At 41.1% G+C, this 24,159-nt stretch overlaps 1 protein-coding gene across 3 annotated transcripts in view; it reads left to right on the top strand.

The window, feature by feature from the left end:
• The window catches only part of arhgap10 (Rho GTPase activating protein 10), a 53,306-nt gene extending 29,428 nt beyond the window's left edge, over positions 1–23,878 (top strand). The window contains exons 17-23 of one of the 3 annotated variants that reach the window (XM_030426322.1): positions 1,293–1,398; positions 3,375–3,534; positions 5,932–6,073; positions 9,900–10,065; positions 17,369–17,470; positions 18,914–19,005; positions 22,226–23,878. In XM_030426322.1, the coding sequence (XP_030282182.1) occupies positions 1,293–1,398; positions 3,375–3,534; positions 5,932–6,073; positions 9,900–10,065; positions 17,369–17,470; positions 18,914–19,005; positions 22,226–22,314 (857 nt within the window). In that variant the 3' untranslated portion in view covers positions 22,315–23,878. The other 2 variants (XM_030426318.1, XM_030426332.1) reach the window with 2 other exon arrangements.
• The last annotated feature ends 281 nt before the right edge of the window (positions 23,879–24,159 follow it).

The raw sequence follows: 24,159 nt of genomic DNA, 5'->3' as shown, positions 1-24,159 counted from the left end.
GGACTGAGCTGGAACATTAGTTTAGATAGCTAGCCTCTCCATGAGTAGATGCAGACTTCCTTCTGAGCTGTGATGGAGAAATGACTCTTTTTTTGGGGGGGGGGGGGGGGGGTGAACTTCCTTTAGCAGGTGTCTCTAAAAAGTGTAATGCTTATGTCTGTTTAATGCTATTTTTTTATGAGAAATATGAATGTGTTTGTTGTTGATCCCCAGTGAGACTCTGTCTCGTACAGCTGACTATTGCTTAGAGATATATCTTTTTTAAGCTTCAGACTGTCTAACAACACTCCATTTCTAAATTCTCCCTTTAAGTTCTCCTAAATTGTGTGGCCAAATAAGCCATCAGACGTTAAAGCTAAAAGGTTTGAATGATAAATAAGCTGTAATTTCCATGCCCTCAAATGGTCCAGGGAGTGACCTTGAACAGCAGGAAGACACTTTTTTTTTTTTTCACCCACGTAACATCATTTATGTATGAAATGTTTTTAGAGCAAGCCAAACTTGAATCTTATTACAACAAGTGCTATAATTGGATCAGGTTGACATTTTTATCAGGCGCTCGCAATGCCCTCATAACGAGGGGGAAAAAAGTGGATTAGCAATGAATATTTTTTTGACGGATGACAGCATCCATAAGAAGCTTTTTCCATGTTTAAATCCTTGTCGTTCCCATAGTAATGATATTTTGTGTGTCTGTGTATGTGTGTGTGTTTTTGTGTGTGTGGGCGGTCAGATGCCCATGTGTGAGGAAATGTTTAAGAGATGATCTGGGGGGTTTTAACACAACCCTTTTATACGGTAGCGACAGTAACGTAAAGCTATCTCCTTCGCCAGCATAGTGGGCTCTGCTGCCAAATTCTGGGAGGATTCAGACCGTATATCGCTATCACACCTCTTCTTCACTTACTTGAAATGAAATGCATCATCCTCTACTCTCACCCTTATATTTGAGGGTGATAGCCTCTGATCATTGTGTCCTTAGAGGTCCACTAACTTCTGCTCGATTTTAGACTACCCTGAGTCTATCTTAATTGTTTTTAGGACTTTTGAAGTAATAGAGGGTTTCAGTTCTCCCACTATATGACCTTTATTTGGTGTTTCTGTGCCTTGAACTTCCAGTTCTGCACTGCGCAAATCATCAGTGTATGTAGTGTATCATCATGTCTTTAAATTTTGATAATGTTGTACAGTATTAGATCGCAGCTGCGTTGGCTCTTTGCCACCTGAAGAGCACAGAGAAAATCCTTGTAGTTTAATGCGAGTGCATGGCTGCTTCTGCGTTTTTGAAACAGAGGGCGGTAGTCCAGAGACTCGCATCCAAGCCGTCCACTGCCTGGTCCACAAACTACCGGAGAGGAATCGACAAGTCCTCGGGCTGCTTATGAAGCATCTGGCCAAGTGAGTGCTCATAGTTCCTTGGTCATAGTTCACCCAATCTCCACCCCCTCTCTCTCAGTTCTCTCTTTCTGCTCCTCCTGTCTGTCTCCTCATTCTCACTCCACATGCTTTTTCTCTCGATCTCCCTCACTCCCACTCTCTTCACTCCCCCTTCCCTGCTGTCACTCCATCTCCTCTCTGTCTGCTCAGTGGCTGCAGGGTAAGAAAATTGATGCTGCTAGCATAACATTTTTTACGCCTTTTCTTGGGTCATATTGGCGTACATTTAAAGTTGCTGCAGGAGGATTGTGTAGCCTGGCATACCTGTTCAGCATGCCGTCGTGCAGCCCACCAGTGAAGTGAAGTGAAATGAAATGGACCTATCAAATTAAGCCCTCTCTTGAGATTACTCTATACACCCCTGGATGGACAACTATTGTGCATCACTCCATTTGTGAGATTAGATAGGAAGAAAGATTTAAGAAATAATGTTCACTAACATTACAAGGTTTTACCTCAGCAAGCTTTTTATAAACTAAATATGAGCAAATTGAAGATAAGTAAATAATCCCTCTTCCCTGAGGCAGTGAAAGTCTGGTGGATCTTATTTCATAGAAACCCGCTGCAGAATCAGGCTCTGGTAAAAAGGCAGCGCTATTGAAATTGAATTTGGATTATCCAGCGTGAAATTCTCCAGACTGGAGAGACTCGAATATTTTTCTGAAGTTGGCGTCTGTGCATGTCCTGCAGGGGAAGGAAGCAAAGCCAGAATTTCACACTGCTATCTGAAATGGTTTCAGAGATGTTATAAATGTGAGTTGTCACCAATGTTTTTGTCTTCAAAGGCATCCTTTGAAGCTATTTAAACTGTCTCTCTGCAGATGCACTGCATATCATCATATTTTGAGTGTGAAATCTCTTCACCTGCCCGTATAACTTTTTCTTCAAGTAAAAGGTTTTTTTCTCCACTTCATTTGAGATAAAGTTTTTAAAGGTTTCCCGATCTCAAAACTGATCTAGAAGACATTTGATGAAACGTGTCAATCCTCCATGTCAAATGTCATTACCATGTTGTTAAAATGATCAGAATAGACACTGCCAGAAGTATTCATAGTTGTTGCTGGAATTGATAAAAGCCTTATAGGTTGCATGTGAGTCACCTTAAAAAGTCTTGATGCGCAAATGCTCTCATTTTAATGTAATTTTAAAAACTCATTGTCGGGAACTTTATCAGTCAAACATGTGCATGCAGGACAAGTTAATGTTTGGAGCAATGGCTGGTGGCTGCTTCATATGTATTCACAGTGTTTTGCCGACTTTGTGATGTGTAAACAAAAAAAGAAAACAGTTTAATCAAGAAAGCATTCTGTTCTGAATATGAAAAAAAGTAATACACAGGGAGAAAAAAGGTCAAGAGAAGGTTCAAAGTTATCTATCAAGATGGCAACAACTTGCTGCAATACTTGAGCCATCTGTGAATTCATCCATTATAATACGAAACCACAAATGCTTAAAGGTTTTCTCTGTCGTTTTCTAGCAGGGGTTTTTATGAACTGAAACATTTGAACACAGACAGTTTTTACACAGCAGATACCTTATGTTTGATGAGTGCTGCTATTATTTACTACTAATTAATTGATCATGATATTTTCTTGTCTTACTTGAATTCTCAACAGATTGCATGAGAAACCCTGTAATGTGTTGTCAAGAGTGTTGTTTTTGTGACGGTAGCCAAACTGTAGTTGTCTTTATTCTCTTGTTTGCTTATGTAATGAACTTTTCTTTTCATTTCTTCAGAGCATAGCAACACTTTCGAGTTTAAGTACAGCTGTCCCTTGTTAAATAATAACTAAAACCTAAAGAATGAGTTAGAATCAGATGTTTTTCTTTCTCACTTTTGCACAGTCCTATTCTGCCCTAAATACAATTTCATATCGGTGGGGCTGAGGTAGTAGTTGGAGGAAAACATGTATTATGTGGTTGTTTATCTTCCTCAGTGTGGCAGCTCACAGTAAGCAGAATCTGATGACCGTGGCTAACCTGGGCGTGGTGTTTGGCCCCACGTTAATGAGGCCGCAGGAGGAGACCGTCGCTGCCATCATGGATCTGAAGTTCCAGAACATTGTGGTGGAGATCCTCATTGAACACCATGAAAAGGTAACGCTCAAGACTGCTCTTGAAACTGAAAACTCCCTGAAAACTGGAGGTGTCTAATCATAGCACTATATCCTCCAGTGGAAGTAATTACTACCACTTCTATAGGAAAAGATTGTGTTATTTTTCAATTTTCTGCCCAAATGTCTGTTTACGATTGGTCAAATCTCCACTGCACTGACTGTACTAACCTGATTCATTCTGTTAGTGGGACATATTTACTTATAATTGTGTTTCCACTTGCCATCCAGAACTGTATTTACTAAAAGCTAGGCACCCTTGGCAACACAAGCTACCAAAAGAAATCTGATTCAGGTGACATGACTCAGTATGCTGCATGCAGCACCTTTGTGTTTACTTACCACGGTGGCGTGTAATTACCTGATACTGAGGGATAATAAATGTGCAAGCAAAGCAAAGGATCTAATGTCTGTAAGTCCTGATGTCTCGGTACTGAGTGCTTTCTTGCTATTGTTTTGAAGTTTTGTTTTTTGCTGTCAAGTTTTGATTTGGCAGTTTCTGTTGGCACATGCTGTGCTGCACCTGACACCAGATTTTCTCATTTGGTGGGGGAGTCTCAATTAGGGTGGGTGTGATGCTTCTCTTCTGTAGGTCCTGTCAGTTCAGGCTGTTTAGACTTCTGTATATTTACTGACAAATATTGAGTAATCCACCTCAAAGACCGCTTTCTTTGTGCAAATGTTTTCACAAAGAAAATGCATCATGCTAAATAATGGGTACTTTGTCGTTTGTTTGGATGGATTGGATTGGATTTATTGCTTCCGCTTCAAAATAATGAGCAGGAATAGAGTTCAGAAAATGAATCTTATAACAACTTAAACCGTCGGGACAACATAACCTTCATCCAGTTATTAATGTACAGAGCTGTTAGACAGCAGTTTAATATCCAGAAAGGTTCAGTCTGGCCAATAGGGGGAGCCCCAAGTGCTCATACCAAGATGAAACACAAGGTATTCTCTTCATTTTCAATTGCTTGATTATTCTGTAGATTATCATATACATTTTATTATACTTGGAAGGTCCTTTGCCTGCCTAAATACATTTATGTTGAGTTGTTTCATAACCTGCAGTTCATGAGATCATGTAATCTCCCCCCAGAATGTCATTAATCAGTGTCAATCCTCAAAGGAGGATAATTGTCCGTGTCAAAAGAGAAAAAGGTTTGAGATTAGTTTTCTAATCTGTGTGGAGCAGCACTGCCTTCTGCGCAGAATCAGATGAAACCATGAGCTTTTAGTGATTTTATTTTTTCCTCCGGCTTCATTAAATGGAAGATGATGTGTGTTGTGACTAATGTCTCCACCCAAGCTCACAAAAGTAAAATGGGGTGTGAGAGAATACAGAGGCCTGGTAAAGAAAAAAAGGAAAAAACAACGGGGTATACGAATGTGCTAAAGCAACAGCAGCAGCATAGTGTATATACTGCCAGTCTCTGAGACTACCCAGAGGTATCCAACACCGTCCAGGTGATAAAGGATGTAGTGTTAGAATGCAGCAAGAGCATTTTGGAAAGTACAGCGTGTTAGAGCAGGGGAAAAGTTGAGCAGACAGACAGACAGACAGGCATTAACTTCCCCTCACAGCTTAGTCCCACTCTAGACTGTTGATACCCCCAGATACCAACAGTAGACTCTGTTTTACATTCACCTCCATCTGCAGAGAGAGGCGAGAGGGAGGCAGCAGAAACTCTCAGCCATATCAGATTTCTCACTTTTTCTATCTGCCTTTCTCCTACAAACTTTCTCTCTCATGCCCCCTCCTCCATGTCTGCCTCTCCTGTTCACACTCTGTCTCACTTTTTCTGCCACTTCTTCCTCTCTCTCCTCCCTTCCCCTACCTCCCTCCTCTCCTCGTCTGTGATCCTTTTCGGAGGCTCTGCTGAGACTTCCTCTCCTCTGCAGCCCTATTCTCTTTTAACTCCACATCTGAAGTTTATATGTAAACACGGCCCGGTGTAAACAGGCTGTGCCAGTTGGCCAGCCCTCCTCGAGTCCAAAACCCTGTTTATTTTACTCTCCACTCTTTTAGAGAGTGGGTCAATTTCTCTGAGGAGAAGTGTCACCTTTACTTAGACCCAGATTTCTGGACGGAATGTGATTGCGTTACATGTGGAGCCGCTCTTGTTTATTTTGGCACAAGCAAAATCTTTTCACATGCAGTTTTTAGGGTCCAATCAATGAGCTGCTCAGCATTCCCTTGGAGCACATGCTGTGGCTGCAAATGGCCTCTTCCATTCATCTTCCACTATATAAAGCCTTTCAAAACCGTTCACTAAGTGAGGTCAGTTGAGGACATGCTGCTGCTGCTGCTCAACACTCTCTGAGTATCTGCACTGTGACTTTTTGTCTTGGTAGAGACTTATTCGCATTGTGTATTCAGATCTTTGCAGATGCTCCCGAGTCATGCCCTCTTTCACCTGCTGCCCCAGTATTCTCCGCTCCCACAAGGCAGTCCAAGAAGCTGAGTCGACAGAACCGACCCCTGGCTGTCTACAATCCGCAAGCCTTAGACATTCAGAATGGTAAGAGACAAACGAATGTGCACCTGTATAGTTTTACATCCCTGAATATATTAAACTCAGTGTGCATTATAAGATTATTAAGAATTAGAATTATGATTTAAACTGACAAGTCAGATTGGTCTTCCCTTTTCATTTCCGGACAGATTGCGACTCGGATATATTGTCATTCATTACAGAGCCCAACAGGTATCATGAATTTGTTTGATAATTTGTGCGTGCCAATTAGTAATTCATACTCTTTTGAATTAATACACTGTTTGCACAAAGTAATATTGTCTGCTCATGAATATTAGTTTTCACAAGTAAAGAGAAATAAATCTGTTGTCCAGAAAAATATGTTTAAGAAATATTAAAGATACCCAATGTTATGGCAATTTATATTACCCAGGTGATTGGATTGAATTGCCACTTTGTGCCTCATTATTTCATGCTGAAATTGTTTTTCTGTTAGCCAGTTCTTGTTGGCATTTTGTCTAGAAATCTGTTACCAGTGACATCCCACAGACATCAATACTGAAGCTGCAGCTAAGAGCAGTTAGCGTTACTTTTTTCACAAAGATCGAGCAAATGCTCTCTAAGTTGTTTTAGCAGAACCTGTATGTCATCCCAGCTTTTTTTTTTTTATGAATTTAGATTTATGAATAGCTTGCTGCCTAACTGGTCTTGAACCAAGCTAAAAAAGAAATACTATGTTAAACTATAAAGTGTTTAACCAAATTTGCATATGCATATTCTCCAAGACCCAACAACTTTCAGCGTTTATTTTGCATAGTGTGTCACAAATAGTTTACCATTTTGGCATTAGCTTGGAAAATACCAATATGGAGCAATGAATTTGATAAATATACTGTTTATCAGACCACATAAATAAGACAAGAATTAGGTTGGGAAAAATCTGTCCAAACTGTCCAAAATCTTGCTAATTGCAGATACAGCTAGCAGCAGTGAGCAGTTACTTTAGCAACAAATAAAGCTATCGGTCCATCAGGACACTGTAAATCTCAGAGGGATGAAGCAAAGCAGCTGGAGGACATCAGTGAAAAATACAGCAAATATTTTCCAGATCAGATTCCTGGTTTGAGCTTCTCTGATTTATTTTTGGGCTGTTATATTATGCTTCAGTACTGTTTTAGGTAGATATGTGGAATAAAGTGGTGACTGGGTGTATTTCCCCCTGATTCCTGCTGGACTCACTCACTCAGTCACAGTTAGGTTGTCTGTTCCCTCGTAATCTCTAAGAACCGTAGCGGTGATGACACACTGAACTCTTGCCTCCTCTCTGTAATACTGTGTGGAGAGATTTGCCTCTCTGACTTTGCGTGCCCTTGTTTACTTTAAAATGCTTAAAAGTCACTTCAGCTGCCTCCGATACTTGATGAAATGGGTGACAACGATCGGGGCCGTCTCCTGTGTATCAGGTGAGCTGGTCACCTGGCCTGGTGACCCATAGAATCTAACTCCAGAAATGTCTGATCCAGGGCCAGCCAAATCCCTTCCACTCCACAATACAAAAGGAATCTAAATCTGCTTACCAGATTGCCTCTCTTTACCTCCCTCGCGCCAGCTTTTAGTACGGTTATTTTAATATCAGGGATGAGAGGCTTAATCCTTTTTTAACCTTTGTGTCTTTTATATGAGTCCCACATAATGGTTTTAGTAAGTTGGTGGTGCTCTCCGTGGGCAAAGGCAAATTTAAGGATGATGAAGGGGGAAAGTGAGGCGAATGGTTACGTCTGCCTGTGACGCTGCATGCGTGTCTAATGTCCCTGCGGATGTGGCAGCATACCATGTCAGGAAGCCTTGGAACAGTGCAGACAAGTCATATATTTCAGAAGAAATACATATTTTTAGATCAGTTGTATATTTGTTATTGATTCACTAAATCCTCCAAAATGTTTTAATTTGGTGGGGGTGGGGGGTTTAGCAGAAATGAGTTGTTAGGACCACACTGACATATTTTGACTTAAAGAGTAGAACATTGCTCAGATACTCATTCGGCAGTCAAAAAGCAACATTATCATTATCGCAGCGTGTTTCCAGTCCCTTGGCGAATGAAAGTCCAATATTTACTAACTTTTAGCTTTGGTTTTGGTCTCTACCTTCTCCTGAAGGAAATATCTAGTTCTTTAGATGCTAAATTTTCCATTATGTTCACCAGATAGTCGCTAACTATGTCTGGCTGGGTGCTGAGCAGGTAGTAGTGTTCTGTTGACTTTCAGAACATGTTTGCAATGGTGTGAGAGTGAGGAGTGTGGAGCAAAATGTGTAAGGCCAGACAGCTAAACAACATCAGGCAACTCCATAAAAAGCTCCCTCAACCCAAGAGGAGGTGCTGATTTAGGTAATAATTCTCTGTAAGTTCCTTTTTATAAGCAACTCCATTTACTTTGACACATTATTATGTCTGCACCAGCGGATGCCATGGCCAGGGGCATTATTTTTTTGGGTTGTCCGTTCATTTAAGCTTTTGCACAAATGTCTACATAGACTCAAGGATGAACTGATTAGATTTGAGTGATCGAAGGTTAAAGGTTAAGGTCACTATGAATTCCCCATTTTATCCTGTGAAACATTTGTATGAAGTGAAGACATTTTTCTATTCAAAAGCTCCAAGGTCAACTTCACTGTGACCTGATAATACTCTGCAAAAAATGTTCTGGCTGTTATTCAACGCCGCAGATTGGGAACAACAACTTGACTGGTATACGGAGGCAAACAACTGTGATGTGATAATTCTATTTATTTTATGTTGCTATTAAAGAAAATATGATTGTAGTTGCTTTAAAATTCAAATGCGCTATAAGAGAGAGTGGAATATATAAATGGGAACAGATGGTGACTTTTCCAGCAAGAATTACAAAGTCAAGAACAAAACGACATAAAACCAGGATATTCAGAGAGGCAAAGGGAAAATACAAACACGGCTGGTAAATATATCATCTGTAAATGTTTTGTGTTACATAATCATTGAAGGCCCTACACACCCATTGCCTAATTGTGTCGCCTTCTCAAGACTGCAGGGGCGTGTACTGACAGTCACTAAATGTCATCTCTCTGGCTCTTTTGTTGTGAATGTAAGGCTACAATTATTAACACTGTTATTAGTGAAGTAGGAAGTTTGGTGATCTCAGGTAATTCCCAGCAAAGCTCCGCCCCTGTTCAACCTGATCTGTGGTCTAAATCATCATAACTGAAAACACCTGTGTGGATGTGCAGGGCTTTTAAATGAATATTGTTTTTATGTACTGCACAGTGTACGCAAAACATAAGTGCTATGGCTGCATGGCTTATGTAGAATGTGTAATAGTTGTTATATATTTGATAATAATTATGCCATGAGCACCAGCACTAATTCAGTTCAATCTTAATCAAATATGTGCTTTTGGTGTAAACGTTTTGATCTGTGTTTGCTGGGGGAAAGGAGAGAAAAATCTCAAAACAAGCAGATTTTTTAACATTAACAGTTGCCTCTGTGCTTCTCCCATCTCCCAAAAGCAGGATCTTTACTTGACAGTGAAATTGAAATAAAAGAGCTTGGATCTCCCCTGTGTTTCTTAGGTTCCTGTCTATGACTGCAGAATTGTATTATTATGAACAATATAAACTTGGTTGTAAGTCTCGCCTGTTTTGACAGCAGTTTGATTTGTAAAGTCCCCTGGTGGTGCAGCATTGCCTCATGTATCGATAAATTATTCAGCTGCTTTATCAGGCGAGCTATCGGCAGTAAGCTGGAATAGGCTGAATCTATTTACAGTAGCGTAGAATTAATAAGAAATAAGATGTAATTAAGTATAACAATGTTTTTTTTTTTCATTTCTCATCTCAGTGTCAGCAGTGGGAGATAGCTCCAGCTTAACTACAGATGAGACATCAATGGGCAGCAATGAGTCTGTGTCTTCCCAGTCGTCGTCAGCCTCGGCCTCAGAGATGCCCACAGAGAGGAGTGACCATGCTCCACTCAGCACCAGCCTCAGTTCAGGCAGCAACTCTAAGTGAGTGGTTCACTATGATTAAGTCCCAAATCAATATGTGACTACACGCCACTGAAAGTACAGTTATTGGTTGTGAAGCAGGTAGAGACCAGTCATACATTTAAAAGTGGACTGTGTGCACTCTATGCAATGCAAATGGAATTAAAGGAATTCAGATATTATTTTAATAGTAATGATCTGATGTATTAAATATTTTGATCACCATCACTATTTATTTCTCTGGTGAATCAAATCAATTATACCATATAGTCACTAGTTTTAGATTTGAGCATCCACAACACGGTCATTAGCCTGATAATCAGACTGAGTCGCCATTTCGTTTTACTTCATTCATTCACTAAATGAATCACTGAACATATCGGGGATGTGAGCGGCATTTCATAGGTTTGTAACCAAGCTACACAGCTGTGACTTCAAGCAAGATCACTGTCACTACACAGGCAAATTACAAGTATAATGGAAAAACCATTTAGGGATCATTACTTTTTATGAGCTTGCATTCGGTGGGATGTTTGGAAATTGAACTCAGTCAAAGTCGATGCTTGATTCAATAAGCCTACATTTAGCTGTGTAGTATTTTACATGTATAAAATGTATAACGTATGTATTTTGTTTATACTTTGTAATTGTTGTGTCAGGAAGTGTTAATATTTCAATCAGAGCTACATTGATCCTAATTCACACTAACTACCCCGAACTCCAGTAACTTCGATGAAAAGCTAAACTGCCAGTCAAGTTTGATACTGCATGAGAATAAAATGATGAATAAATCCTTCCTGTGTCAACATGCAGCACACTTTAATAAGGGCCTAGAAATATTGTCTCTTAAATCTTGTTCCCTGAGAGATTATTAAATCAGATATTTGTCTTGCTCTTGTTATAGATTCAGTACATGTTCTAATAGTCACACTTTCCTGCACTGTGTGTATGCAACTCATTTTTGTATTATCTGCTTTGGTTAAAAGGGTATTTAGCAAGTGGAAACTATTTCATTATTGTAAACAAACTAGGATCTGTTCTAAAACATGTTTCAGTCAACTCAGAATTGTAGAAAATAAGCACCTCAGTTTTGTGTGAATCACTCTTGGTAAACAGTGATGGGTCATTACTTATGACATTCTATAGACTCAGTCGTGTGTGAGTTAATCTAAATTAAACAATAGATGAATCTTTAGTGAAAATGAATTTAAGTGTCCCCCTCAATGTTTATGCTATTAGTTAAATGTCAGCTGTTTGTCTCTGTCTCTTGTACTACTACTAGATGGAAAACGCTTCAATAGTCGATGCTCTGCCTCTCTGGCTTTTCCTCTCTGTCCTCACTCTCTCTACTAAGTCCTTGGTCCTTTTTGTTGTTTCCAGCCCATGACTTGTGTTGAATGCTGATGTGAGAGATGAATTATTGGTTTATGCTGCAGATGTTAGACTCTGCTGTGTCATGTCTACAGATTCACCTTGAAATAGACTTTTTTTTCTCTCTCATTCACTGTCCCCTTCTCCCTCTCCATCAGCTGAAAAGAGCTGTGAAAAAATAAAAAAAACAAATCCACCTCACAACTTGACAGAGGACACTGTGATTCCTCTCACACTTTGACCTCTGTGGGTGTCTACCCACCTGTGTATGTGTGTGTGTGTGTGTGTGTGTGTGTGTGTGTGTGTGTGTGTGTGTGTGTGTAGGCATGTTCGTATCAAGTGCTTTCTCTAAGTTGCAGTATTAGACAGACAAGGCTGTATATTACTTATGTAACCAACTCCTTTTTTTTTCCCTGCGGGTATTTTTTTTTTGTGCTTTCCCACATATGTGGCATCATGTTGGAGGACGGAAGGAGCAACCAGGAGGAGGTCGTAAATCTCAGCTCTTATTTGTTTGGGAGACAGGTGGCCGAGCGTTGGCCGTGTAAATCGTATTGACATTGGGGAGATATTCATCTTGTTTACCCTTATAGCCGCAGCCCCTGTCCCTTTATGAAGACTTGCGCCATATGTCACAGGGTGTCGCCCTGGCTTTGTTCACTCATAAATCTTAGCATGTGAGATGGTGGAGACCTGTTAGCACAGCGCCTCTCTGGCCTGGAACCCAGGGTTTCGGCTGCAGTCCGGGCCAAAAAGAGCAGTGGGGATGGCTAGTGCTAGATTAGCTTCAGCCACTCTCAGAAATGTATTGTATGCACTGTGGTGTGCTCAGAAGTGCACCTGGAAAACAGCATATTCTAGCCCCTTTCCTGCAGGATAGCTGCTGCAAAATCTGCCTGGTCATACACAAATGTATCCTGACTCACTGTATCATGCAATAATGCTTTGTGGACTCTGGCATGATTTATCATCTCCGTCATTTTCGATGTCTTGCCTCATTTCTCCTCTTCTCCCTAAATTCAGTCACAGCTTCTCCCAGCAGTGCTGTTGCCCCAAGTCCTGTCCAATGAGGTTACGTTTTTTTGGCCACATTTCCTTCTTCCCCCCTGCCCTAGCCTCCATGCCACTCGCTGGCAGACAGCTGTGGATCATAAAATGGTGGATCAGAGGTTATTTCCTGCCCACCCAAACTGGCGGTGGCTGGGCGGGCAGCCTGGCTGTAGGGTTGATCCCACTTTCTACTGGAAACACTACAAAATCCCAATGCTAGCCTTCTTCCTTGAGAATAAAGACAGGCGGTCGGCCCCGCTCATCCCCGCTTTAGTCCCACGCCAGGATCAACGAGGCCTGCATGCTGCAGGGTGAAATTCCTGCAGTAATGAGAAGCAGCAGTAGACTGCTGTTGATGAATTTCTGTCTGCTACTAACCTGGCAGCATCTGATAAACTGATCGCAATGTTATTTATGACTATTGATATTTGATAACACAGTTACTTCTTATATACAATCCTGATTCCCCAAAAAGTTGGGATGCTGCTTAAACATAAGTATAAACCAAATGCAATCATTTGCACATGAACTATGTTGACTGAGAGTGGTTTTAGCCAAGTGTTCCCAAGCCCATGTAGTAAGATCCTTTCATTTAATCATGGGTTTCACAAAAGTGGTGAACCTCACCCCCTCCTTCCCTGTGAAGTCCTTTCGAGGATGCCCCTTTCATACCCAGTCATGATACTACCACTTGGCACCAATTAACCTGTTTCCTCATTCAACATCTTTCTCGGTCTTTAGTCGCCCCGTCCCAACTTATTTGAAACATATTGCCTGCATCCAACTCAGAATAAGCAGATATTGACAAAAAAACAAACAATGAAGCTGATGAGATAAATCATTAAATACATCGTCTTTGTACTGTTTTCAATTGAGTAACTGTAAGAAAAGGATTAGCAGATTGCCACTTTTGTCCCAACTCTTTTGTAATCAGGGTTGCATAATAATATAATACCTCCTTCATATTATGATAAGTATTCCTCACAGCGTGAAACCTTGTATTCTTAATATCTTAAAATATTATTGACATCTGGAGAGGGATTTTCATGTGAGCCTCACATACAGTGCATTTTCACACGAGTCCCCATTTACTGTATTTAATCATGTTTACAGAAGAAGCTTAGCTAGGCCTGTGATGGGTGAAAACAACGGATGAGCAATTCAAAGCTTGATGCTATTTTTGTTGAAGAGAAATGGCAAACGATTTCCCTCGGTTTGGCTTAGCTATAATTGTGAAAGCAATTTTGGGATGAATCCATTTACCTCTGGTACATTTAACAAGTTTCTAGGGCAGTCGTGTGGCATTGACTGATTTCTCTAACTGTTTATTCTATAAATATTAAGATATCTGTTAATTTTAAAGATCTTCACAGATTTGTATAATCCTCTTCCAGCTGAAATACGCAGTGAGATATGTTAACTTTTCTTAAATATGTGTGTATGGGTGAATTTTCACTTTTATTGTAAATGGGGGTTTTGTGTGTATCTGAGTAGGTTCACCTGCAGGTGGGTGAAGTGTTGGTGCTCCTGTGCTCTCCCTTCTCTTGGCTGTGACCCAGGCAGACAGTGGTTGTGCCTGGGCCCAGGTTAATGAGTGGATTTGCTGCACTGCAGCGCACTATCCCCCCATGCTGATGTGGAGCAGCTGAGCACCACAGTGGCCCTACACTGCTGCAGAGCTATAAATCACCCACAGTCAGGCCAGGCCCGAACGGAACAGCCACCGCTGGGGATGGACAAGCGCACCGAGAGGGAGGCAGGGGAGGAAATGGAGGAAGGAGGGGATGCAGAGGGCAGAATGAAAGCATGAGCGCAGTACCGCGTGCTCACCTCCACCTATGGCCACATAAGATCCCCTACCATGTTCCCCCTTGAGGCTGCCTCACTCTCTCTCTCTCTTCCACCAGTGCCAGCGTAACCACTATTCACAACATCCTCTCAACCTCCAGCCCCTCCCCAGCTGCTCCCTCTAATTGCCTTTATTAACGTCTCTATGGGAGCGGCAGCTAGGAGCAATTTGCTCATTATGTACTGTATTAGCACTGGCCCTGGGGCAGGCATGGAACACAGAGGGATGCCTGGCTTACACTCCTGCTCTCCTCGGTTCGACTCTGCCTTTACCAGGACCCCTACCTCCATCCTGTAGGTCGGCCATAGACTCGTTGGCCCTGACAACAGCCAGTGTAAAGTGCAGCTAGAACTTTAACAACTAAGTCTTATGGACGAAGTGTCTGAGTGTAATTGCTGGGCAGCTTGGCACATTGAAGTTATATACGTCACTGTAGGCATTGAATGTACATATGTGGGTGATAAATAAAAGGAGAAAATCAGTCACAAGCTTTCAGAACATCTTCAGTGGCCTGCCCTCTTCCAGGTCACCATGGTGGACAGGAGGTCGTCTGGTTCGGGCATGACTTGGTAATGCCTTGTCCTGCTCGATCGTCTCCTGGATCCACTTACTTTACATAACTTGTATCAGATTTTCTGTTGATGTAACTTGTAAACTGTGAATTGTTGCTCTTTTCTGTACACGCAACATCTATTGCATGTCTGTCCGTCCTGGAAGAGGGATCCCTCCTCTGTGGCTCTTCCTGAGGTTTCTTCCATTGTTTTTTTTTTTATCCTGTTAAAAGGTTTTTTTTTCCATCAACATGTGAAGTTTTTCCTCACTCGAATCGAGGGTCTAAGGACAGAGGATGTTGTTCACTGTACAGATTGTAAAGCCCACTGAGGCAATGTGATTGTGATTTTGGGCTATATAAATATAAATAAAATTGATTCTCCAAATCTTTGGAACATGAACACAATTTTCAATTATCCCTCATTTGGCATTTTGTTGATGATGTTGGAGATTCACTTTCAAGGGACTTCACTCAACAGCCAAAGTACAATTGTAGTATCAATAGGGTTCATAGTTTTGGTTGCACACCAGTTTGAATTATAATTTTACTTTCGGCAGTTCGCTGCACAGAAAAGCAAACAACTGGCCGATGTGTGAATATTCCTCCAGAATTCAAAAATGATGTTTAATTCATGTTTGTTTGCATCTTACATTGTGAATCCTCCTCCTTGAGGTTTTTTTTTTTTTACAGACAGTCAATCCAGATGATGTTCGACTTTTCAGAGAATTTGTTATTAGCCTGGTCTGTTTACTTTAGACAAGTTGACAGTTTGGGGATGAGAAATCAGTCCAGTCAGACTTTAGCCAGTTTATCTGCAATAATATTACAAGTTGGCTTGAGTTATGGAGCACAAGAAGTTTCAAACTATGCCTCAGAATGTCAAATGCTTGTATGACTTTAAATTTCAGACCTTGAGATAAGTATATCAGAGTTGCTATTGATGCGTACTTTTCAGGTTAATGTGGACTATTTTCGAGAGTCGGTCATTTTGAAGAGGCTTTCTGGCAGATAGAGCGGCTGGGATTATTTAATTTATGGAAGCCCTTGTTGTCTTTCTTATTGGGGTAAATGTACAGCCTGTTCACAAAGAGAATTCAAAGTGTGATCCTGCACAGCAGAATGAAATGAGATGCGATATTTATCCCTTCTTTGTCAAGCCTTATCTTAAAGGTCTGGTGTTAAGAATGTAGGGGGATGTATAGGCAGAAAGATAATATGAGTCATAATTATGTTTTGATTAGTGTATAATCGCTTGAAACTTGTGTTTTCATTACCTCAGAATGAGCCATTTACATCTTCAGAGGGAGCAGGTCCTCTTCCACAGAGGACGCCATGTTGCATCTTTATGTATCTACTGACTCCAGATCTAAAGAGAGGCAAATAAACACTGACCCATGAAAAGGCTGTTTTCCTCCCCTATTTTAGCACCCACTGTAGAGGATGCTGAGATGAGGGGGACTTTAGCACCAAACAGTCATCAAATAACTAGTGGCAACAAGGACTGACACACTGCTTGAGTCTTGGCCATAAGATGCACTTGAATGCACCGCAAAGCCTACAGCTGACGGCCGACTAAGCTTGACGTTTTGTGGCTGCGTGGAAGGAAGCACCTCTCCATATCACCTCGAGCGGTAGTCTGTATTTGTCATTCAAAACGGGAAAATCCGAAGACTCGGGCAGCAGATTTACAAGCTGTTGTTACTTTAAAGCTGCATTGTTTTGAAACCCCACTCGCTAGCACAGCCACTTCTTATCAAGATTATGTCTGATGAAAAGTTGCAAATGGCAACGGTGATGAGGTGGAAGCAAAAATGAGAAGAAACGGTGCTTAATGTGTGAAATCGTGGATCCTACAGTGACTTTCTCTTTCTGTTTCTCCTCTCATGCACTGATTCTAGTGCCAACAGTGCTCGACACACCACAACACCACAACAACTAGGGCCACAGAAGCTCACCGACAGCCCTGAACTTGACCGATGGCTGATCATTAACCTGGCCCTTTCACTTCAGAAATTTAAAAATGCTACTTAATCATAGCTGTCTGTGAGTAGTGTTCATATTTGAGCAATGCCGATGACTTCACTGGACCCAAGTTTCTGATGGTTTCGGAATTTACTTGACTTGTCTGCCTCCTCATGACATGAGTGTCGCAGAAGTGACAGAACATCGGAGTCAGCTTGTTAAAATTATAATTTATGGATGGTGTCGAAATCTACCACTGACAAAGCTACACCCCATTGCAATTTTAGGTTTGAGTTCCCACCCTACCAATTCCCCGGGTTGGTGTAGAAATGCATTCTCACCTTGTCTCCATAACAACAGGTTGCTCAGTTCATCTTACAGTATAGGTCCAGCATTATTTTTAACTTGAGGCCACATTTTGACTGCCTTTACCGCGTTTTTCTTTACTGTCCGAAAGGAGAAGATGCTGCAGTCCATGTTTTCAGTCAGTAGACACCATCGGATCTGCAGGGACTAAGGTGTGTGTTTTTTATCTGCAGGGCCCCCACAGCAGGAGCCTCCTGGCCCAATCCTGGAGCAGCAGGAGAGAACCCTTCTGCTGCCACCACAGCTGCTTCTGAAAAAGAAAAACCAGAAGAGAAGTAAGACCAGGGTTCCCTCTCTTTAGGATTCTTTTCCTCACAACTTGACTCCGTGATTGCAGTTCACTGCTTTTTTCTCTCTGTCTTTATTTCTGTTTTGTTAAGTCACTTTCACACTCACACACTGGTTAAATGTCGCACCTCTTTTCACTCTCGGTTTTCACTCGCCTGCTCTATTAGTCGCTTGCTCCTCTTATCTGGCATGTTCACTCAACAGAATCCCTCACTCGTCGAACATCTCCTTGCAGCCTTGCACTTCAATATTTACCCTGACTTTCTCATATATTCGCCCGCCTCTAATTTGGTTTGATTTAAAGGAGCTCAATACAACACAAGCATTGACTCTCACAGGGGGCAGCAACCCTCTCCCCTTTTTTCGTCAAAACCCAGATACAAACACAGGTATCCGAGCAAACGGTGGGACTGTGTACAGTTGCTCTGCTCCCTTGAGGATAAATGATGAATTCATTTTCAGTCCTTTCAGATGCTACAGAGGAAATTGCAAACCGCTCAGTCATTTTATGGGCAATCCTTTAATGTAATTTTAGCATAAATGCAAATCCTCATTTTCCCCCAAATGCGGTTGCACAAGAGTGTATTCTTCCAAAATCTTGTGAATTCAAGAACTCTGCTGAACATTGTTGTGCCGACAACTCTGTGACCACAAACTTTTTTTTTTTTCAGTTTGTATATCTTCTTTCTCCTCTCTCATCCTACATTGTTGCTGTTCTGCAGAAAAAATATGAAATATTTATCAGGGCATCGTGTGTTGAAGGCACAACTTCTACATGGTAATGTTGCTGGCATTCGAGATAACTGCTTGCAATGGTGAGCAAAACAACCTCTCTGTGGAAATGGTTTTTATGTTTTCGGGGAAACGCGATGGCATAAATTCGTCTTTTTACTAACCTTTGGAGGGCGGTGAATATGGTTTCTTTGACGTAGCTCTTTTACATCAAACTGATTTAAAATGCGGCTTCTAAGCTCACAAATGTGAATTTCAAAGCTGGAGCACAGTGGAGAGTGATTTCTATTCTACCTCTGTTTGTGGGCAAACCTACTTTAGAATCCCCCTGCTACTTTTTAATTATCTCACCATAGATGGTTGTCTGCTGTGCGGACCTGATGTGTGCCTGCCTTTTCGGCTGCACAAAAAACCTGCTACAAACCTCGCTGCATCTCATTGTGGTTGTGCGCGTACACGGGTGCATGTGGGTGTGTTTTTGACTCGCTCACTAGTCTGTCTAGACTAGAGATAGGGCAAGGCAAGAGTGTGTAGTGGCCCGACTCCTCTCTTGGTGCTTTTGCTTATTTTCCAACCAGGCCCGTTTCTGCTGTTTCAGGCTAGTGAGTGAATGAACAAGCAGGCCCCGGGCCCAGATTGAACTGTGCGGTAATCCTCCCCAAAGCCCCGCCAGCTCACTGATTGCCTTCATTTTTCAGTGTCACCAGCAGGAAAGCCAAGGCAGTGTACCCATGTGAGGCTGAGCACGACTCTGAGCTCTCCTTCCAGGTCGGCGCAATATTCAACGCCGGTAAGTGTTATCGCCTACACCAGTCGCTCACTCAGAACCAGCCCTGGCATATTGGATTTGGAGGAAAACCGAACACCCAATCTGATCTTCAATCGAACAGAGAGATGAGACGAGCAGAGGGAGAACGGGGAGGAGGAGGGGACTGGAGACACAGATTTGCTCTTCAGTGTGTCTGGAAGAGGCTCGACTGAGCTTTAATCACTCTCAGAGGAAATGAGGATTTTGTAGATCCTATTTTTTGTCAAAACCCTCCTTTGTGAGACAAAGACACTATAGAGATGCTATAGGCTTTATGGGGGAAAGGTGGTGATGTTTTTGATAAGACCCCATTTTTTTCCCTCTCTTTCTTTGATCTTAATAGGTGAGATCACTTCTTTTCCTTTTTTTTGACATCGTTGGCCTCCGCTGTCCTTCCGATTTAAGTCAGTTGTCTCCCATACGAGATATAATGATCTACAGTTATGTCCTGAATCAAAATTTGCGAGATGTCATTTATGAATATTAATAAGAGGACTGAAACCTCACCTCAATCATATTTCTCTATAAGATATTTCCTGTTTTATTGCCTTTAAATTAAAGGCCATCAATGTTTCACCGTTGGTTGAAAGAGTTCATGTCGGGATGAATACTGTCAATGGCAAAATTAAAATTAACACAAGGTGGTTTTCCAAACGCTTAAAATATGATCTCACATTATCTGAATAATAATAAACATAAAACAAATGAAGTATCACATTTTCATAAAGTCTATTGATTTAAGTTCAAGCCCACTCCCTTATTCTGAAATTTAATTTCAGCCGTTTGGTTTAGTAAAAGTATTACTGGATGATGATGCGTGTTTCTTTTGGATCTCATCTTAAATCTCCAGTGACCTCCACACAAAGTTTTATTCTAGTTTTGCTTTCTTTCTGTCTGTCCCTCCCCACTACATCAGACTTTCAAGTTAAGTGACTGGCAAAGTACATAAATCTTACATGGTAAAGTTTTTATCAACCAAACATCCACAGTATCTTGAGGACCCCCTGACATGTTGCATATTTTGCCACTCTCTTCAGTTGTTTACAAATGTATTTGTGACTCTTCTTTTGGTGTTGGCGATGTGCATAACAAATGTGCAGAAGGTCAAGAGGACTGAATTCTTTAGCAAGCAACTGTACATAAAGTTTGTCTTAAGAAGTCAGCATGTGTTATCTTATTTTTCTTCTCAAAGACACGATCTGTATTTACTTGACTGTGTAGATTTGAGCAGGGTACCTACAGGTCCTTAAATTTACTTTTATAAATGTAAGGCCCTAAAAGTCATGAAATACTCTTACTATCTGTTCACACTGGACATGGAAAAACCCAACAAACACCCGCTAACATCTGGCTTTTGTCTTTAATATGAACGTGAACAATCGGCTTTCAATCCAGCATCAGATGACCCTGCGTTGGTCATAAGTGTGGACACAATAACTTATGCCCCTTGTCAGGCGTGATGCTATGAAGTGCATTGAAGTTACGCCGCTTAGCGCTGAATTTGAAAGAGAGACAACGTTAAAGATGACCACTGTTGCCTTGTCGCTATACTGGCCGTGCAGAGCTGCCTGACCGGTAGTGTGCATGAGCAACTCTCAACAGAGATGAGAAAGAGCGCGTTCATCGGCTCCAGGGAAAACGAAGCGCCTAATTGGCATTGTTATCAAGACTTTTTTAAAAAGCGTTCTGGATGGTCAGCCGCTTTCTTTCTGTTCCCTCGTGTTTTTCTGGCATTTTCATGATGTAAACCTGGAACAAAGAAACAAAAAAAGAAAAACAGAAAGGCAAACTCGCCTTCTTGCAATGGGAAAGTGCCTAAAAAAACCTGCGTATACACGCTCGTTTTGTTAAAAAATTGGTATTACATTTGTATTTGTGAATGAAACCATTTAATCTTAATTGAATTTATCCATCTATCTATTTCTTTAAATTCAATTTGAATCAATCGTTTCCTTGTGTAAGTCTTCGATAACGTTTCTGAAAAAACCCTACCACTGAACCTGATACGGTCTTTTTACTTCACACATGCGCTTACCTGTTGGCAAAAAGGTCCATTAACCTAACTAACTCCAATAACCATATCCCTACATAAAATCTACCTCTGCTCCTGCAGTGCTTGTCTGAAATATGGTTAAAGTTCACCTTGAAAAAGATTTAAATACCAAGTGTCTGACAGCTGTAGACACCCTATCCAAGTGTTCACAGACTTGACTTAAAGAGTTTGAGAGTTGGAGAGTTTGAAAATACAAAAAATGGCAATATAAACAATCCCGCAGCAGCAGGGTATAAAAATGCGAGTTTGTTATCGTACTCCGTGCATGTTAAGAGAGGGATGGGGCTTGTTTGTTTCTAAGGTGATCGTAATTTAAAATCCAGTTGTCGTTGTGAAGGATTCGAGTTTAATTCAAATGGGGGGAACGCCGAGGTAAAAACACCTTTCACAGCATCAGAAAACATTAATAATGCAGACTGAGTTGTATTCCTGTGGTAGACCTTTCATTAGAGGCCCTGTCAGTCAATTTGGGAGTGAAAGCGGAGTTCAAATCCTGTGCTTTTGAAGTGTTGCGGCAAGTCGACTCTTTTGTCTACACCTGTATGAAAGTCTGGGCTTTCATGCTCGTCCATTGTGTGGACGAGGAGCATTGTGTGGACAAAGACGCACCAGAGCACCACCGAACTTGTAAACACCTTTCTTTGTTGTCCCGAGGCAGGCTGAGACATGTTACAACAGAAAAATAAATTATGAAGTATTGAATTAGTTTATATCTCCACTCCGGCCCCTTAGAAGTTCTCACTGACAATTTACCCGCACAATTGTTGACTCACAAAAACGCAGAGAAAAGTTTAAATTGGCTCACAAATAGGGGAAAAAAAATAAAATCCAGGGAGGATTTTGAGAAGGAACGCCACAAAAATGTGCCGCGCTCTGACACATCTGTCATACTAAACGGTTTTTCGTTAGAGCTCCTGAGATTTAGCTCATGGTGAAATTCGAGAAAGGCTGGATCCAAAAACAGACTTGAGATCATTTTGTGGGAGAGTTTATTGTACCTTTTTTTTCTGCATCCTCTTCAGACCTCTGCTCTGCTCACTCTAACACCTGCACATACTCACTGGAGGCTCTGCGTCCTCTGTCTGTCCCCCACCTTCACCCACCCCGTGGTGCTGTCCCCACGTATTGACGATGTGTCCTCTCCTGCAGTGATCCAGTCGAGAGAGCCAGGCTGGCTGGAGGGCGAGCTGGAGGGAAAGAGGGGCCTCATCCCTGAAAACTACGTGGAGATGCTGTAGCCCCCAAATGGAAATATTTATGGACAAGTCATCCGCTCCAACCAGGAGAAATCCTCAGAGATGCATGTGCCTCAACTCTGACAATCACAGCAAAGCCTTGTTTATCCAAATCCCTGAATTCTCCCCAAGCAAGTGATGATATGTTATTACTGGTGGACTATTCTTGATAGTATATGCATTTTTTTATTTTTTTTTTTGGCTGGCAAGTAGGCTTTTGTGATGCATGTGCAAGCGTGTATTCCTAGTTTTGAATTTACTTTGGTCGAGAATCCACATGAACTTCAGCATTGCACTTAAAATATTCTGCTGTACGCAAAGATGCTGTAGCCTCCAAACATCCAGGTAACTTCGTGCGCGGCAACCTGAGAGTGGGCGTCTCTGTTAAAGGCCTCACTCTCTCCACCAATTATACATGGTATCCATGAAGCTCCCAAGTCAAAGAATGATCCTCACAAACTGTAAGGATCAAGGAACGTCAGAACTCAAATCGCTGTTTCTTTTTAAAGATATTTTGCACCAAATGCAGCAGCTTTAGAGCCTCTTTAGACCCTCTTGACAATGTTTGTTTCCAGCTTTTGAAAGATTATAAATGCTGTACCTGCCGTGCCTTAACCATCGGAACACCCAGTGTAGATGTATGTACGGGTACGTATGACAGTGAATTGGAGTGTTACCGCTTTAGCCCTTTAAAAATGTTTAACTCTTCTGTCATTTTCAAGAATATTTGGATATTCAAAACATGAGGCACATCACTATTGTAAACGTATTTTATTTAATTGGCACATTGATTGCATGACTTTTTGACTTTTAAACACACTTTGTACTGTTTTGTTCTTGGTGCACTCCCTCACAGAAACACAATGAAACGCCTCTTTGATGCCTAATGGACCTCTTGTGTTAAACACTAGCATCAGACTGAGTCAGCAGAGGTACATTTACATAGGTAATTGTGAAAACCAAGTGTTTGTTTTTTTTTGTTTCTTGTTCTGTCAGATGATTTGTTTTGTTTGTTTTTAAAGCTTATTTTTTGAACGTTGCTCAGTTTCTTCTGAGCAGAGAAATGAGACACTCCCACAGAGTTGAAATGTTTTAGTTTATCATTATTTTATTTTCAACTTTAGTGGAATAAGTGATTTGAAATCAAAGTTTTTAAGACCACAGAGTGCAGTATTTGAGAGTTTTACATCCGTTCAGTGTATATAGCCTAATTACTCTAAGAGTTATGATTGCCAAGTATGCTTAACCGTTCAATGACAGACAGGTTTTCAAGTTTTTCATTCGGTTTGGTTTTTAGCATGTTCTCTTGTCCCATTACAATTCATCCCTCAGCTGTTCAACAAGACACTTTAATTTGTCTGAGAGCTTTGGTTCAGCAGACTGTGTTTTCAATTGCAATAATTTAAAACATTGATTTATGATGTTTGTAAAGGGCCTTGACTTCTTCTTTTTATACCTTTGGGTAGCCTCTTGATCAATGTTAAACAAATAAAGATTGTTTTGTTCATTACTGTCATATGTATTCTTGCCATTAAATAAATTTGATAAATGATCATTTAAAATTTAACAGATTGAAGTCTTACCAAAGGTTGTTTTTATTTTTATAGTAAAAAAAAAAAAAAAAAAATCCTTTAAATCAATGTGATGAAAGACATTCTCAAAAATAATGAGTAAATCAAAATAATGAGAAACATTCTCAAAACTTTAAAATGCATATATGTTGTTTCCTCATATACGACGAAACGACAGAAGCAAGCGGGCCGACAAAGCTTAGCAGAACCAAACTGTTACCATCGCAGGGTCCGGAAGCTTAGTTTGATATCAAGCCATCCCTCCGATACCTCTAAA

The sequence above is a fragment of the Sparus aurata genome, chromosome 1, assembly GCF_900880675.1.
Source record: "Sparus aurata chromosome 1, fSpaAur1.1, whole genome shotgun sequence".
Taxonomy (NCBI): domain Eukaryota; kingdom Metazoa; phylum Chordata; class Actinopteri; order Spariformes; family Sparidae; genus Sparus; species Sparus aurata.
The sequence above is the reverse complement of the archived record's forward strand: the minus strand, read 5'-3'. Positions and strand labels throughout refer to the sequence as shown.